This window comes from Jaculus jaculus, chromosome 9, assembly GCF_020740685.1.
Source record: "Jaculus jaculus isolate mJacJac1 chromosome 9, mJacJac1.mat.Y.cur, whole genome shotgun sequence".
NCBI lineage: Eukaryota > Metazoa > Chordata > Mammalia > Rodentia > Dipodidae > Jaculus > Jaculus jaculus.
The window spans coordinates 28,839,646-28,856,209 of record NC_059110.1 but is presented as its reverse complement, the minus strand read 5'-3'; the positions used below and the strand labels follow the sequence as shown (position 1 = coordinate 28,856,209).

At 42.9% G+C, this 16,564-nt stretch overlaps 1 protein-coding gene across 1 annotated transcript in view; it reads right to left on the bottom strand.

The window, feature by feature from the left end:
- Window positions 1-16,564, bottom strand: part of Map3k5 (mitogen-activated protein kinase kinase kinase 5) — a 280,474-nt gene that overhangs the window by 154,684 nt on the left and 109,226 nt on the right. The window contains exons 3-6 of the mRNA XM_045158755.1: window positions 11,168-11,191; window positions 4,476-4,669; window positions 3,093-3,261; window positions 1,758-1,864 (exon numbers count right to left, since the gene is read on the bottom strand). Coding sequence (XP_045014690.1) covers window positions 1,758-1,864; window positions 3,093-3,261; window positions 4,476-4,669; window positions 11,168-11,191 — 494 coding nt within the window. The remainder of the gene's footprint in view (window positions 1-1,757; window positions 1,865-3,092; window positions 3,262-4,475; window positions 4,670-11,167; window positions 11,192-16,564) is intronic.

Genomic DNA, 16,564 nt, shown 5'->3' with positions numbered 1-16,564 from the left:
AAACAAAAAAAAACTTAAAAAATATATCTAGGCCTGAATTTTCTGATGTATTTCTCATCTTATTTGTTTGTATGGTTGTTTGGCTTTTTGAGAGTCTCTGTATCCCAGGCTGGCCTTGAACTGGTGATCTTTCTTTAACTACCCACAGGGCATTATATATTGTTGGGTGTTATAAGTAAGCTAGAGTGGACTTAATGTACATAGAGGGAGTACATATATTATAGGAAGCACTATACCACGTATGTATGCAGGGACTTGAACATCCCTGTATTTTGGTATTTTTGACGAGCGCTGGAACCAATCACCAACTAACACCCAAGGACAATAATATTTGTTTGAAAATAGTGTCATGTTCATAAAAACTTGAAAATCAATTATTATATTTTGATATATTTTATTTATTTATTTACTTATTTGAGAGAGAGACAGAAAGAGAGAATGGGCACACCAGGGCTTCCAGCCACTGCAAACGAACTCCAAATGCACATGCCCTAGATAGCTTATGTGGGTCCTGGAGAGTCAAACCGGGATCCTTTGGCTTTGCAGGCAAACGCTTTAATCGCTAAGCCATCACTCCAGCCCAAATTATTATATTTTGAAAATTAGTTATTAATTTAACTAAAACTTGAAATTTTAAATAGCAAATACCAACTGTACCCAAATAAAAGAACTGTAATATGCAAATAGTGTGGGACATTTTTACTTTAAAAAAAACCAGAAACAAGACTAGGGAGATGGCTCAGCAGTAAAAGGTTAAAGGCTTGCTTGCAAAGCCTGTTGGCCCAGGTTTGACTCCCCAGTACCCACATAAAGCCAGATGTATAAAGTGGCACATGTGTCTGGAGTTTGTTCTGAGTGGCAAGAGGCCCTGGTGTGCCTATTCTCTCTCTCTCCTTCTCTCTTATTTGCCATTTGCAAGTAAATAAAATAAATTTTTTTTTTTTTAAATCAGGCATGGTGACATGCCCCTGTAATCCCAGCACTCAGAAGATGGAGGTAGAAAGATCACCAGTTCAAAGCCAGCCTGGGATACAGAGACTCTCAAAAAGTCAAACAACCACACAAACAAATAAAATGAGAAATACATCAGGCAATTCAGGCCTCAATATTTTTTTAAAGTTTTTTTTTTGTTTATTTTTATTTATTTATTTGACAGTGACAGACAGAGAGAGAAGGAGACAGAGAGAGAGAGAGAGAGAGAGAGAATGGGGCATTCCAGGGCTTCCAGCCACTGCAAAGGAACTCCAGACACATGTGCCCCCTGTGCATCTGGCTAACGTGGGTCCTGGAGAATCGAGCCTCGAACTGGGGTCCTTAGGCTTCACAGGCAAGCGCTTAACCGCTAAGCCATCTCTCCAGTCCAGGCCTCAATATTTTACACGTTACTTAAAAAATTTTTTTTTGTTTATTTTTATTTATTTATTTGAGAGTGACAGTGAGAACGAGGTAGATAGATAGATAGAGAGAGAGAGAGAGAGAGAGAGAGAAAATGGGCGCGCCAGGGCCTTCAGCCATTGCAAACGAGCTCCAGATGCTGCACCCCCTTGTGCATCTGGCTAACGTGGGTCCTGGGGAACTGAGCCTCGAGCGGGGGTCCTTAGGCTTCACAGGCAAGCGCTTAACCATTAAGCCACCTCTCCAGCCCTACACGTTACTATTAACATTCTGGCCTGGAGCCCTGTAATGCTACCTGGACTCTACAAAGAACATGGGTTCAACCCTCATGACACAGCTCCCTCAAAGGACCAACCTCTTACCGATTCAGTGCAAATGCATAATGAAACTTCACATGGTGATGCGAGGCCAAATCAAAGGTTGGCAGTTTTTCTAAAGTCTCTACCAGGTTCACAATGGAATCATAGTCCTTTCAAAGAAAAGGAGAATGGCATAGGTTTAAAAATTCTGACAATGAAATGTCATTTGACAGCCAAATACCTGAATTTCAGTAGAGAATTAAAGAAGTTCACGGAGTCCTTTGAAGACCTAGAAGAAACTGCTGTTTTTCTCTTAAGTTTCAATTACATGGATAAAAGCAATAGACATATAAGACTCAAAGAAATAAAACAAATAAACCACCTAAATATGACCACTGTCTTCGCAGAGCCAGACTCCTGGCGGGCAGCTATCCTAATTAATTATTATTAATTTCAGGTATATTCAGATTTTGAAGAGGGGACTAGCAAGATGGCTTAGCAGTTTAAGGTGCCTGCTTGCAAAGCCTGACAGCCTTGGCTCAATTCCCCAAAGCCAGATGCACAAAATGGCAAATGTGGCTGGAGTTGGTCTACAGCAGCAGGAGGCCTTGGCGTGTCTCTCTCTACCTTTCTCTCTCTCTCTCTCATACACACGCATAAATAAATATCTTTTTAATAGGAAGAACATGGAGCAGCTGAACGAACAGTTTCATTTCACATGAGAAAGCTTCATAATTTGTCCTTAATGTATGAGTCTCTCTTGTCCACATGAATCTTCACACAGACCCAACAGGCTGGGGGTGAGAATAAACTAAGTCATTTGAATTTTACTATAAAAACATAATAGCAAATCCTTCACTGAGAGAATATTTTTATTCTATTTACCATAATCCTTAAAAGTCTGACATTTCCCTAAAGATGATGTGCCATGTTCATGTTTCACAGAACATATCTGAAAGTTATTTTTCTAACCAATCAATTGCATATTGCTTGCTCTTGGCACTATCAATTTTGAAAAACACATCTCCAAGAAGTAAAAGATATGCCCAGAAAGCTCTAAGAATTTCTGATCTTTGCCAAAACAAAGCTCTCAGTGATTGACTGACAGGTTGCCCGAGGCTACCAGAGTACAACAGACAATTCAAAGGTTAAGTATGGCAGCAGAATTTTCCTTTTTTTTTCTTGGAGGAAAGGTAAAATCTTGACAGTACAAGTATTTCATAATCCTGGTGAGTCTGTTTCATTCTTCATAAAATCCCAGGATGAAAAGCTTAAGAAGTCAGCACCAAGTCACATGCGGCTACAAATGACTTACTGGCTAATGAAATCCTATGTCAGCACCCTCTCATTCCTCCAACATGCTACATGGTGAAGATGTACCATTAAATGTCTCCTCACCTGTATATCTCTGTAGGAAAGTAACAGATTGATGACGATGTCTGCTGTCAAGAGTTCAATATTATCCACTCGCTGGCGAATTCTTGCCAATTCAGCTGCTAGTTCCTTACCAGTGTATAAATTCCGAGCTTTCCTGATATCATTGAGGATAGATTCCCGAAAATACTGGCTGGTGGAAAATAAAAACACATACACATTTCAAGGAGTTACACTAGAAAGGATGCCAGTGGGGGGAAAAAAACCAGTAATTTTAATTTTTGTTTTATTTATTTATTTGAGAGCGACAGACACAGAGAGAAAGACAGATGGAGAGAGAGAGAGAATGGGCGCACCAGGGCTTCCAGCCTCTGCAAACGAACTTCAGACGCGTGCGCCCCCTTGTGCATCTGGCTAACGTGGGACCTGGGGAACCGAGCCTCGAACCGGGGTCCTTAGGCTTCACAGGCAAGCGCTTAACCGCTAAGCCATCTCTCCAGCCCAAAACCAGTAATTTTATAAGCAAATAAATAACATGTGTAAGCAGTTTTCAAATGATTAAGATAGAAAGAAGGAACATGAGTATTTGGTATTTAAAGAAATTTGAGTAGTCGGGCGTGGTGGCGCACGCCTTTAATCCCAGCACTCGGGAGGCAGAGGTAGGAGGATTGCCATGAGTTCGAGGCCACCCTGAGACTACATAGTGAATTCCAGGTCAGCCTGAGCCAGAGTGAGACCCTACCTTGAAAAACCAAAATAAATAAATAAATAAATAAATTTGAGAGGCCATGTATTCATTTATTTCAGAACATGCCCAAACATTTTCACTTTACTACTTTGAGTAAGAACTGTCCTAAAAAATGAGATAGGCCTATGATCTGATTAAAACATAACTTTTCTTTTTTCTCGGCTGAGTATCACCAGTCATTAATATAAATGATTATTCTTATCTAAACTATGGTATTGGGAAATTTTTGCAGCATTCTGTTCTTTGCCCTAAAAAATTCCTGGACATTGATTCTGATATTTCTATAACTCATCTGTATACATTTTTAGCTTAGCTACACACACACACACACATATATATACATATATATATATATGTATATATGTATATATGTATGTATGTATATATATATATGCATGTATATATATATGTATGTATATATATATGCAATTAATGTGTTATGTCTTCCAGGGGGTTGTTTTCAAGTTGTTCTGTAAACAAAGTAAATAAAAACGCAAACCGTGAGTGAGAACATAGCTGTCTTATGTTTCAACGAGCCCGCACAGCTTTGCTGGTCACTAGCTGTCTACTGGCACCTCTAGAACTTCCTGTGAAATGCACAGACACGTCAACGAGACTAGTGCGTGATCGCTGACCGGGAGCACGGCGCCCCGTCTTACCTGGAGTTTGCTTGTGCCATCTTCAAAAGCTGGATGAAGCGGTCCACAAGAGGTAGGCAGATGGGCCCCAGCAACAGCTCAAAGTTGGGCTGCATGAGTTCCGTCAAGCCCTTCATGAAGCTGCTGTCACAGCAGTAGACTTTGTTATGCGGAGTCACCATGTAGGGGATGAAGGTGTAGTTGCCAGTGCACATCTGTGGAGACAGGAGGCACCAGCGGTAGGGGGTTTGCCCGGGAACCCCACAATGACAGGTTGTGCTTCAGTGACTCACTTTAAATAATAATTCCGAGTGCAAAGGGAGACAGGGAAGCCTCATTTCTTATTTACGACCCATCTGCATGGAAAATTTCCAAATTCTTTTTCAACATCATGAGGATTCACAGATGACACAGTACAGAACGGTTTCTATCAGCCGTTAAATATTTATTTGCCTTCATATGTGGCTAGTTTTTTTTTAAAATTAATTATTTATTTCTTTGAGAGCGACAGACATAGAGAGAAAGACAGACAGAGGGAGAGAGAGAGAGAATGGGCGCGCCAGGGCTTCCAGCCTCTGCAAACGAACTCCAGACGCGTGCGCCCCCTTGTGCATCTGGCTAACGTGGGACCTGGGGAACCGAGCCTCGAACCGGGGTCCTTAGGCTTCACAGGCAAGCACTTAACCACTAAGCCATCTCTCCAGCCCCATATGTGGCTAGTTTTAAAGCACAGTGTGCAGCCTTCAGGAACTATGAAATCTAGTCACCCGGCATAAGGAGAGGAAAATACTGAAAGCAACAGTGAAGGGGTTTCTGACCCCAAGGCAGGCAGAACAGGGAGCAAGGTGAGGACACAGCTGTTCTCCTCCAGCTGTGTTCAATCCCTGCTGCACTGTCTCCCACTCCCTGAAACTGGACAGCCAGGGCTGCCGAGATGGCTTAGCGGTTAAGGCAGTTGCCTGCAAAGTGTAAGGTCCCAGGTTCCATTCCCCCAGGAAACCATGTAAGCCAGATGCATAAGATGGCACATGTGTCTCGAGTTCATTTGCACCAGCTGAAGGCCCTGGTGTGCCCATTCCCGCCCTCCCCCCTTTTCTCTCTCTCTCTCTCTCTCTCTCTGCCTCTTTCTTTCAAAACAATAAAAATTTAAAACAATGAAAAGAAAAATAAATTGAAGAGCCAGAAGTAAGTCTGGTTGATTCCCCTCCCCACCTCCGTCACACACACAGCCTGCCGTAGCTCTATGTACTCCGCTTCCACAGTGGATGTAGGCTCGCTCTGCTTGGCTTCCTCCCCTGCCAGCACAGAGGTCCATGCACCAGCACACCTGGCTGAGCCTTGTAACTGTTTTTCACAAGGCTTCTTGCCAGTGCCAAACCAACACTCACACCTGCCACCTCTTTGCTACTCGGCCTGATCGTGTGTGTGTGTGTGTGTGTGTGTGTGTGTGTGTGTGTGTGTATGCACACGTGCGTAAATGTTTGTGCATGGGTATGGAGAGGGGGGCCACAGGCATCCTCAGATGTCATTTTTCAGATGCTCTCCACCTGAGCTTGGCAGAGGGAGCTTGAGCTAAGCCTAGCATTTTAAACGTTAGGTTCTGGGGATTGAATTCTGGGCACGTGCTTTACCAGCTGAGCTATCTCCCCAACTTCCCTTCCCCCCACGTGAATGATCTTTAACATTCACATCACTCAGCTGCCCAGAGCTGTGAGAAGCCCAAACAGGGAGCCTATGATGAAGATGAGACCTCGCACCGCTGTCCACGAGGACCCCAGCCCACCCTGTCCTTGCCCATGCCTCTCTTCTCCCTCTCATTGTCTGCCTCCTCGCTGAGGACTGAAGGCTGCCAGCTGCGCCAGGCTTATGCCACCAGGCCTCCCCTGCCATGGTGGACTGGAACCCTGAACTGCAAAGCAAAAACAAAGCCTTCCTTCTTAAGCTGCTTCTCAACGAGAACGTAATATCGAATGTGAACGCACATCCGGGCATTATTTGATAAGGCTGCATGAAAAGAAGTGGCCGAGACCTCCAAGACAGGAACCAGAGAAAGGCATGTGCAAAGTGCTAAGCAACAGCAGGTGCCAGTAGCACTCGTAGATGGCACTAGAAGTCCCGGCTACGTCAGCACATGTGACCTTGTCTTACCCTCAGCCCTCAACTACTAAGAGCAAACATTTACTCAGCACTTGCATGGTCCAAGGTAAGCCGGACCCCATAGTGACAAGGCCCTCAATGCCTTCATGAATACAATGCACTAAAGAAGGTGCCAGTGGCTCCATTTTACATGTGAGGTCACATGTAACCCTCAGGTCAAGCACGTGGTCTTGATATGTTTAGTCCTCTAACCTATGCTTTCTACAGAACATGCCACTGTAACTAGGGGTCATAATGCTTGGCACACCTGCTCTCTAACCTTCTGCAGGAACCCTGCATGAACCAAGTGACAGCCAGCAGATGACAAGTGTCCAGTGCTTCTGTGACCAGACCTAATTGTTCGTGAACATATCGAGCTTGGAAACACCTGAATCTCAGTCATGAAGCAGCGGAAATGGGCCTGACTTTCAGCTAAAGCAGGAGCAGAACTTCCAGAGGTTGAGATTTGGTTTGTAAATTAAGCACATCAACCGTTCCTTCCCCAAGTTCTTCATGCAGCAATGTTTGGGACAGTCACCAGGAAGAAGGAGACAAACATGTCCTTCGAAAATGTAACCAAGACACACCTTTAATCCCAGCACTCAAGAAGCGGAGGTAGGAGGATCGCCATGAGTTCGAGGCCACCCTGAGACTACATAGTGAATTCTAGGTCAGCTCTGAGCTACAGTGAAACACTGCCTTGAAAAACAAAAGCAAAGCCAAACAAAACAAAATGTAATCAGGGGCTGGAGAAATGGTTTAGTGGTTAAGGCACTTGCCTGCAAAGACAAAAGACCTAGGTTTGATTCCCCAGGACCCATGTAAGCCAGATGCACAAGGTGGCACATGTGTCCAGAGATTTTTTGTAGTGGCTGGAGACCCTGGCATGCCCGTTCCCTCTCTATCTGTCTCTCTCTTTCTCTCTCTGCTTCTCTCTTTCGTAAACAAATAAATAACTTTAAGATGTAACCAGGATCTCAAAGCTAGTCCACCCAATTTAACCTTTTGACACAAGCCACTGTCTAGGGAGAGAGGAAGAACAGTGGTTTTAAAAGGCTTCTGGAGTTTCGGCTATGCACGAGGTATGAAAGAATCAAAGACTTTACTTTAGAAGGCCCCCCATAATTTGAAATTATTATAGAAGAAACGTTCTGAATCTTTTATTTTTAAATTTTTTTTGTTCATTTTTTATTTATTTATTTGAGAGTGACAGACAGAGAGAAAGACAGATAGAGGGAGAGAGAGAGAATGGGCGAGCCAGGGCTTCCAGCCACTGCAAACGAACTCCAGATGCGTGCGCCCCCTTGTGCATCTGGCTAACGAGGGACCTGGGGAACCGAGCCTCGAACCGGGGTCCTTAGGCTTCACAGGCAAGCGCTTAACTGCTAAGCCATCTCTCCAGCCCCGTTCTGAATCTTTTAAGGAAAAATCAATAAGCCAGAACGTTACTCTTCTGCGTCTATCTGCTCAGAAGTCTTTTTTTTTTTTTAATTTTATTTATTTATTTATTTGAGAGCGACAGACACAGAGAGAAAGACAGATATAGAGAGAGAGAGAGAATGGGCACGCCAGGGCTTCCAGCCTCTGCAAACGAACTCCAGACGCGTGCGCCCCCTTGTGCATCTGGCTAACGTGGGACCTGGGGAACCCAGCCTTGAACCGGGGTCCTTAGGCTTCACAGGCAAGCGCTTAACTGCTAAGCCATCTCTCCAGCCCATGCTCAGAAGTCTTAACAACACGAGCATGTGTGTAAGGCATGGTGTTGACCTCACGAGAGAAATACCTAGCCTTGGAGAATAATGGGTCAGTGTAACACTAACTGTGAAACAGAATGACTACCAGATGTTTGGCTGGTTAAGTGGAACAAACAGTGGACAGGCAAAGGGAGAGAAATGAGGGTCATGCATGCAGTGGGGAAACTGTCTCCCAAAACAAACCCCAGGGTGCTGGACTTATGAGTCCTTGCCGAAAACACCTAAGCACGCTCAAGGTTTCCTGAGTTTCTGGCTGCACTGAACAATTTTTATTTTTATTTTTTTCCTCAAGCTCCTGAGGAAATTTTTTTCCTCTCAATTTCTGATAGTCAATGTCTGGGGAGGGAAAAAGGGGAGATTGACAGTCACAGGGATACAACTGGGCCCCAGTTTAACAGAACATCCAGGGGAGTCCGCAGTAGGCCAGGGCAGTTGAGGGACTTTGTGATTTTCAGAGCAACTGCTGAGAAAAGCACTCTTTCAACCTAATAAACTGGGCACATCTGTTTCCCAAGTTGGCTCCCACGTGACTTGCAAATGTTATTAACAAAATTTCGTCTCTCAGAGTGCCACTAAACTGATAGTTTGAAATGGCTAATAATCCAAAGTAAATAAAACAACCACCATGTGGCCAAGAACAGGTATCTTCGGGGTAATGACTACATTTCATTAATAAGGTACCCACTGTAAGCTACTTAAATCTGTTTTTTTTTGAAAAAGCAAACCCCATTTCCAAACCCTAAGGTGTGGTCATAACACTCGTCTTTCTGACCCAGCACAGAAACAAAATCTATTCTAAAAGTCATATTCTAACTCATATTTGTTGTCTAAGTAAATAATAATAGGACTGTAAAGATGGTTCAGTGGTAAAAGGCTCTTGCTTGCAAAGCCTGCCAGTCTGGGTTTAATTCCCCAGAACCCACTTAAAGCCAGATGCACAAAGAGGTTTATACTTCTGGAGTTTGTTTATAGTGGCAAAAAGGCCCTGGTATGCCCATTCTTTCTCTTTTTCTTTCTAGCTCTCAAATAAATAAATAAAAATATTTGAAAATAATGCTGAACCTGTTTTTCAGTGTTTAAGAATTCCATATTATGGTGAGATGAAGGTAGAAATGGGAAGAAAAAAAAGAATTACATAAACGTGGACACATGTATGTGTGGCAGATGAGTAAAGCATTCTAGAAAGAATGCTTGCAGCATTCAAACATACAGAAGGGAATGTGCCCAATATCACACTCAGCCTCTGGATCGCAATCTCCAGCCCATGGGCAACTGGCTCACTGATAGGCACCTGTTGGTATTATCAACCTGTTTCTCCACGTGTCTACATGTGTCTACACTAGGGAAGTCCAGACCAGCTCCTTCCTGCCTTCCGGGATCAGGTGGTGTTAACTCCTTTGGGGGTGCCTGTCCCACTCGGCAGCAGGTCGCCTTGCACTCATGTCTGAACATGTTTGCTTGATGACTCCTTCACTGACTTTCACCCTCCACTACACCCTGCTTTGTCATCTTGAGAGACAGTTCTGAACACAGTGGGTTTTACTTTCAACCTCTATAGTGAGTCCCCTTGGCAGGCACCAAGCCCAAGGCCTGGCAGTTTAATCAATACCTGTTGAATGGAATTTTTTTTTTTTTTATGTTGCCTCAAAGCATGAAGTAGTAAGTGTTCATTTCCTGTTGAGATGTGAGGATAAGAGTCTATAACGGCAATCTTATCTACACTGCAGTGTGCTTCTTTCCTGGAGAAATCTAAAATGCTGCATGAAAAAAGGCATCATATTACAGTAGAAACAAGCAGCCTTATGAGGATGACCTGCCTATCTTGTCACTTCACACGGCACCGTGTGCATTCTTGTCATTTATTACTTGCACTCTAAATGAACTGCAAATGAACTCCAGACACATGTGACCCCTTGTGATACATAACTATACATACAGATATATGTATGTATGTATATATATAGATAGATAGATGTATGTATGTATGTATGTGTGTATATATATATGTATGTATGTGTATGTATATATATATATATATATATATATGTATGTATGTATGTATGTATGTACATATATATTCCTTGGGATTTTAAAATACTGACTTACACTCTCAAGTAAAACAGACAACCAGTGGCCCCACAAAGCTATTTCTATGACAATATTTCAGCTACTTCGCACAGCATGATTTTAGTTTAGAATTGATTTTTCTTGTTAATTTAGCTGTGTATGGATTGTAAAACTTCTTTCGAATGGTCTCAAAGAAAGACTTCAATACCTGGGCAGTCTGGGTTGGGGATTCAGCTTACTAGTAGAGGACTTGCCTAGCAGGTGTGTGGCCCTGGGCTTGAATCATAGCACTAGGGGAAAAAAGGCTTAGAAAATTAACTCAGCGTCTCTACATAGAAGATACATGCTATGTAAATAAAAATGCAGTTAGAAATGTTACACAGATGTACAAGTAGATTATATTACTACAAACATGGGTGCATATACATATATGTATCTCTGTGTATATATATGTATGTATGCATATATATATATATATATATATGTGTGTGTGTGCTATATTATCACTAGTCATGTAATTCCATACTATTGAATATATTGTGGAAATGTTTTCCAAAACATAATTATATAGGCAAAAAGCCAGGCATTAGGTATTTATAATAATCTGCAATTATTACAAATAAAGCTTCATTATAGTAGAGTACTTAGTGAATGTATTATACTGACATCAGATATGCTAAAAAAGAGAAATTAATAATTTGTAAAGATTAAGAAAAGCAACCGAGTAATTAATCAAAAGTTGAGTAAAATACTCACAGTATTCTTTTGGCAAATGATTTCCTGAAAAAGAAAAAGGAAAAAAGTACACATTAGAAACTACTACAAGTCCAATGATCATTACTGAACTATTCATTTCAATGAGCAATTAGAAGTTTTGGAGTTTCAGAGAACCACTGCATGTGGGAAAATCTGTGTTAATAATCAGAAACTACATAGTAAGTTTCTACATCTGAGCAGTTTAAAATCTGACGAAGACAGAAGACTTAAGGCTGTAAGTACAAGCATATAATATCCTCACACTGATCAGCTTCAAGACTCATTTCTAGAGAGTACATATGAGCAGAATTATAAGGGAAAAATGTAACACATGCTGCATTTCCCCAAATACAATCCCTCTCCCATCCTGCACCAGAACATGCAGAATGCTTTATCTTATGTAGCTGGAAATAAAGGGTATTGGCTGCTGGTAAATCTACACATCTGACAATAATAACAATTTAGATTTTCCCAACAAGAAATGTGATGGGATAAGTATCCCTGTCTCCTAGGATATAAGGAGTGAGTGAAATTATGTGAATAACGTAGTATCTATGCATAGCAAGCTCATAATAAAAGCTAGGGGCCATGATTATTATTTTTAAAATTTATTTTTGTTGTTTATTTGAGAGAGAGAGAGAAAGAGGCAGAGAGATAGAGAGAACGGGTGTGCCAAGGTCTCCATCCACTGCAAATGAACTCCAGATACATGTGACCCCTTGTGCATCTGGCTTATGTGGGTCCTGGGGAATCGAACCTGGGTCCTTTGGCTTTGCAGGCAAACACCTTAACTGCCAAGCCATCTCTCCAGCCCCTAATTGTTTTTTAAGACTAGTCAAGTGCAGTAGTGAGAAGGGGGGAAAGTGTAGAACAAGGAATTCAATCTGTAACTGACTGTGAGCAATCAATCGAAATAACCCACTACCTTCGGACCAACCACCATGATTATTATTTGTCAGGATTAAGCTGACTAGAGACGCAGGGGAGATGATGCAGGAAAGCCTTAGCACACTGGCTTCACACAGGTTGTGTGAATTGTGATTTAGCAAAGAGAAAAATGGGACCGTGTATTGGGAAAGATAGTAGGTATGTTGCCATGGAAACAAAAAATGTAAGGCCTTTGTGGAGCCTTGCGGGTGAGTCCATCTGGCTAAGGAGCAGGGCCAGATCTGCCCAGGTGAGAGCGGGCATTTGGGGCAGGCTGAGGGGCCAGCATCGAATGCTGAATCAACCGAAGGAATTAAGAGGCGCCACCGAGGGCATCAGCTTAGAGCAATACCTAGGCTTTTTCAGCATTCAAACAGTAGATGAGAGACCAAAACCAACAGCATGGGGGCTGGAGAGATGGCTTAGCGGTTAAGCGCTTGCCTGTGAAGCCTAAGGACCCCGGTTCAAGGCTCGGTTCCCCAGGTCCCACGTTAGCCAGATGCACAAGGAGGCGCTCGCATCTGGAGTTCGTTTGCAGTGGCTGGAAGCCCTGGCGTGCCCATTCTCTCTCTCTCCCTCTATCTGTCCTTCTCTCTCTGTCTGTCACTCTCAAATAAATAAATAAAAAATTAAAAAAAAAAAAACCAACAGCATGGGAAAATTCACTGGGAAGTGTTAAGAGCAATAAAGATGAGCATACATAAATAACTAAAGATATCCTTCAACACTTCAAAATCCCAGCATAAAAAAAGGACTCATGGAGAGATGGCTTAGCAGTTAAGGCACATGCCTACAAAGCCTAAGGACCTAGGTTCAATTCTCCAGGTCCCACATAAGCCAGACGCACATGGTGGCGCACGCGTCTGGAGTTTGCTTGCAGTGGCTAGAGGCCCTGGCGCACCCATTCTCACTCTCTCTCTCTCTCTCTCTCTGTCTCTCCCTTTCTTTCTGCCTCTAATAAATAAATAAAGATAAATCTAAAAAATATTTTTAGCCAGGCGTGGTGGTGCATGCCTTTAATCCTAGCACTCGGGAGGCAGAGGAAGAAGGATCACCATGAGTTCGAGACCACCCTGAGACTCCATAGTGAATTCCAGGTCAGCTTGGGCTAGCATGAGACCCTACCTCGAAAAACAAAAACAAAAAAATATATATATACCTATCTATCTATCTATCTATCTATCTATCTATCTATCTATCTATATATATATTTTTTTTTTTTGGTTTTTTGAGGTAGGGTCTCACTCTGTTCCAGACTGACCTGGAATTAACTCTGTCATCTCAGGGTGGCCTTGAACTCCTGGCGATCCTCCTACCTCTGCCTCCCGAGTGCTGGGATTAAAGGTGTGCGCCACCACACCCGGCTTATCTACATATTTTTTAAAGGACTCATGAGCTGGGCTCATACCTGTAATGAAAAATTGAAGCAAAAAGATTGCTGTGAGTTTAAGGCCAGCCTGGCGACACATACACAGTGAGTTTCGGAAAGAAAAAAGAAGAAGAAGAAAAGGAAGAAGAAAAACAGAAGTCCATCACAGTGAGTGCTGACTTTGTCTCCCGGGTGTGGGGCATCCCCACGCTCCCCTAGAACAGGGGCAACTTTTTCATTGTCCCTGTTTTGGTGTGCCGGGCACAGAAATGGAAGTGGCAGGGAGGGAAGTGGTGGTGAAGGTGGCGTGAGCCCAGAGGCTGATAGAAGGTCACCACCACCACTGCTGGCTACAGTCAATCTGTTGGGTTTCCTGGGGAATTGTTCATCGGAGCCACAAGCCTCTGACATGTCTTTCCTGCTTCTCTTTAATATCAATCATGGGATTTAACTAATTATGAATGATACTGAAATCATCCATAGAGCAATCTTCTAAACTCTGGTCAATATAAGCTGTGTTGAGGTCAGTGGACACAAATCCTTCTCTCAAAGGAAACAGAGTTTAAATGAAGCATCAGCTTTACAAAAGCAACAGTATTTTTTTAAAACAATTTTTAAATTAATTTATTTATTTGAGAGCAACAGACGCAGAGAGAAAGACAGATAGAGGGAGAGAGAGAGAATGGGCGCGCCAGGGCTTCCAGCCTCTGCAAACAAACTCCAGACGCGTGCGCCCCCTTGTGCATCTGGCTAATGTGGGACCTAGGGAACCGAGCCTCAAACCTGGGTCCTTAGGTTTCACAGGCAAGCGCTTAACCGCTAAGCCATCTCTCCAGCCCAAGCAACAGTATTTTGAGCACTTTAACTCAATCTTCATAAATAGCGAATAAGACCTAGGCACTGAGGCAGAACAGGGCATGCTGAGTTTGTCCAAAGGCCTCTGAAGGTGGGGGGAGGGGGAGAAGAAATGATGTTATGAGGTACTGTTATTTTCACATCAGACCATGGAAACCTCTCACTGACACTGGCTGTGAGTGAGGAGCTAAGAAACACTGTCAATGTAAAGTCCAGTTCTTGCCAATGAAACCTTTCTCAAGATGTGACATCTTACCAGGCACAGTGACACACCTGTATTCCCAGCATTTGGGAGGCTGAAGCAGGAGAATGACAAGTACAAGACCAACCTGGACTACAAAGCAAGACCCTGACTTAAAAAAAAAAAAAAAAAAAAAAAACTAAAAAGCAAAGTTAAAAAACAACAACGGGCTGAAGAGATGGCTTCGTGGTTAAGGCAATTGCCTGCACAGCCAGAGGACCCAGGTTCAATTTCCCAGGATCCACGTAAGCCAGATGCACAAGGTCGTACATGCAAATGGAGTTCATTTGCAGTGGCTTGGAGGCCCTGGGGCACCCATTCTCTTTCTCTCAAATGAATAAAAATGAAAAACAACAACAGCTGGATGTGTCTTCACATGCCTTTAATCCCACCACCCAGGAGGCAGAGGAAGGAGGATCACTGTGAGTTCAAGTCCACCCTGAGACTGCATAGTGAATTCCAGGTCAGCCTGGGCTAGAATGAAACCCTACCTTGAGAAACAAACAAACAAATAGCAGCCACCACATAAGAAAAATGACACCTTAGTACAACTTTATACTTGTTCGAAGTCATTAAGGGGCTAAATGTACCAGAAACACCCAACATTTATTTTACAAGTTTCTGGTATTCTTTGATAACCAGACAATGAAGAAAGACTAAAAAAAGACAAAAAAAAAAAAGGACACTCAAGCCAGGCGTGGTGGCGCATGCCTTTAATCCCAGGCAGAGGTAGGAGGATCCTGTGAGTTTGAGGCCACCCTGAGACTACATCGTGAATTCCAGCTTAGCCTGAGCTAGAGTGACTTTGTAAGTTTTCCACTAAAAGTTAGGAAAGGAGGACCAGTCCCTACATTCCCAGCTCTGTTCTCTTACTCGATGTCAGTACTTCAAAGTCTACAAGGGCTTTGGGGGAACATTCTGGGCCTCTTGAGGGTCAGTCCTCCGTTCTGCTTTCCTGTTGCAGAAATAAAGAAAAGCTGGCTCGGGAAGAACAATCAAAAGCAGGTGCTACAGAAACAGGTGCAGTCTTAAAAGTCAGGAAACTACTGGGCTGGAGATAGAACTCGGTGGTAGAACACTTGCCTCACATGCGTGAGGTCCTGAGTTCTATCCCCAACACTGCAAAACTGTAAGTGAGCGAATAAAGGAGCCTGAGTACACATGTATTCATCTGTTAGGCTTTCAGAAAAGCTCACTATAAAACAAACAAACAAACAAACAAAAAACAATAAACTTTGAGAAACCTAGAAACTCATACTTTGATGGGGCACATGAAACCTGTGGACAAACTTAAATATTATTTCCTGAGGAGTCAAGAGAACTCCAGGGCTCATCCTTACCCTGTCACTCCACTGTGTATGTACCCCTAAGAAGCCACTGTGTCTCTGGGATTATTTCTCATCTATTAAAAAAAATAGTTTCGATTTGTCCAATCCAGATTACTGATCTTTTCTGTCTCACTGGGTACATGTTAAAACCAAATGAAGTGGGCTGGAGGGATGGCTCAGTGGTTAAGGCACTTGCCTGCAAAGCCTAAGGAGCCGGGTTTGATTCCCCAATACCCACATAAAGACAAATGCACAGGGTGGCGCATGTGGCCAGAGTTGGTTTGCTGTGGCTAGAGGCCCTGGTGTGTCCATTCTCTTCCCCCCTCATCTCTCTCTCTGCCTCTTTCATTCGTCCTCAAATACATAATCTTTAAAAAAACAAATGAAATAATATTATGAACTTCCTGAAGTACTTAAAAGCAATACAGTACTTAAAATACTTAAAAGCCACGAGTTCGATTTTACCCTGAGACTACATAGTGAATTCAGGTCAGCCTAAGCTAGAGTGAGACCCTACCTCAAAAAACCAAATGAATAAAATAAATTAAATAAAGGCAAGTACAAAAAACCCCAGCAGCAGCAACAACAAAAGAGCAACATATAATATGAGGCACTAATAATACCAACTCAAAGAACTCCAGTCCTACTATAGCTGATCTAAGGACATTGCACCTGTG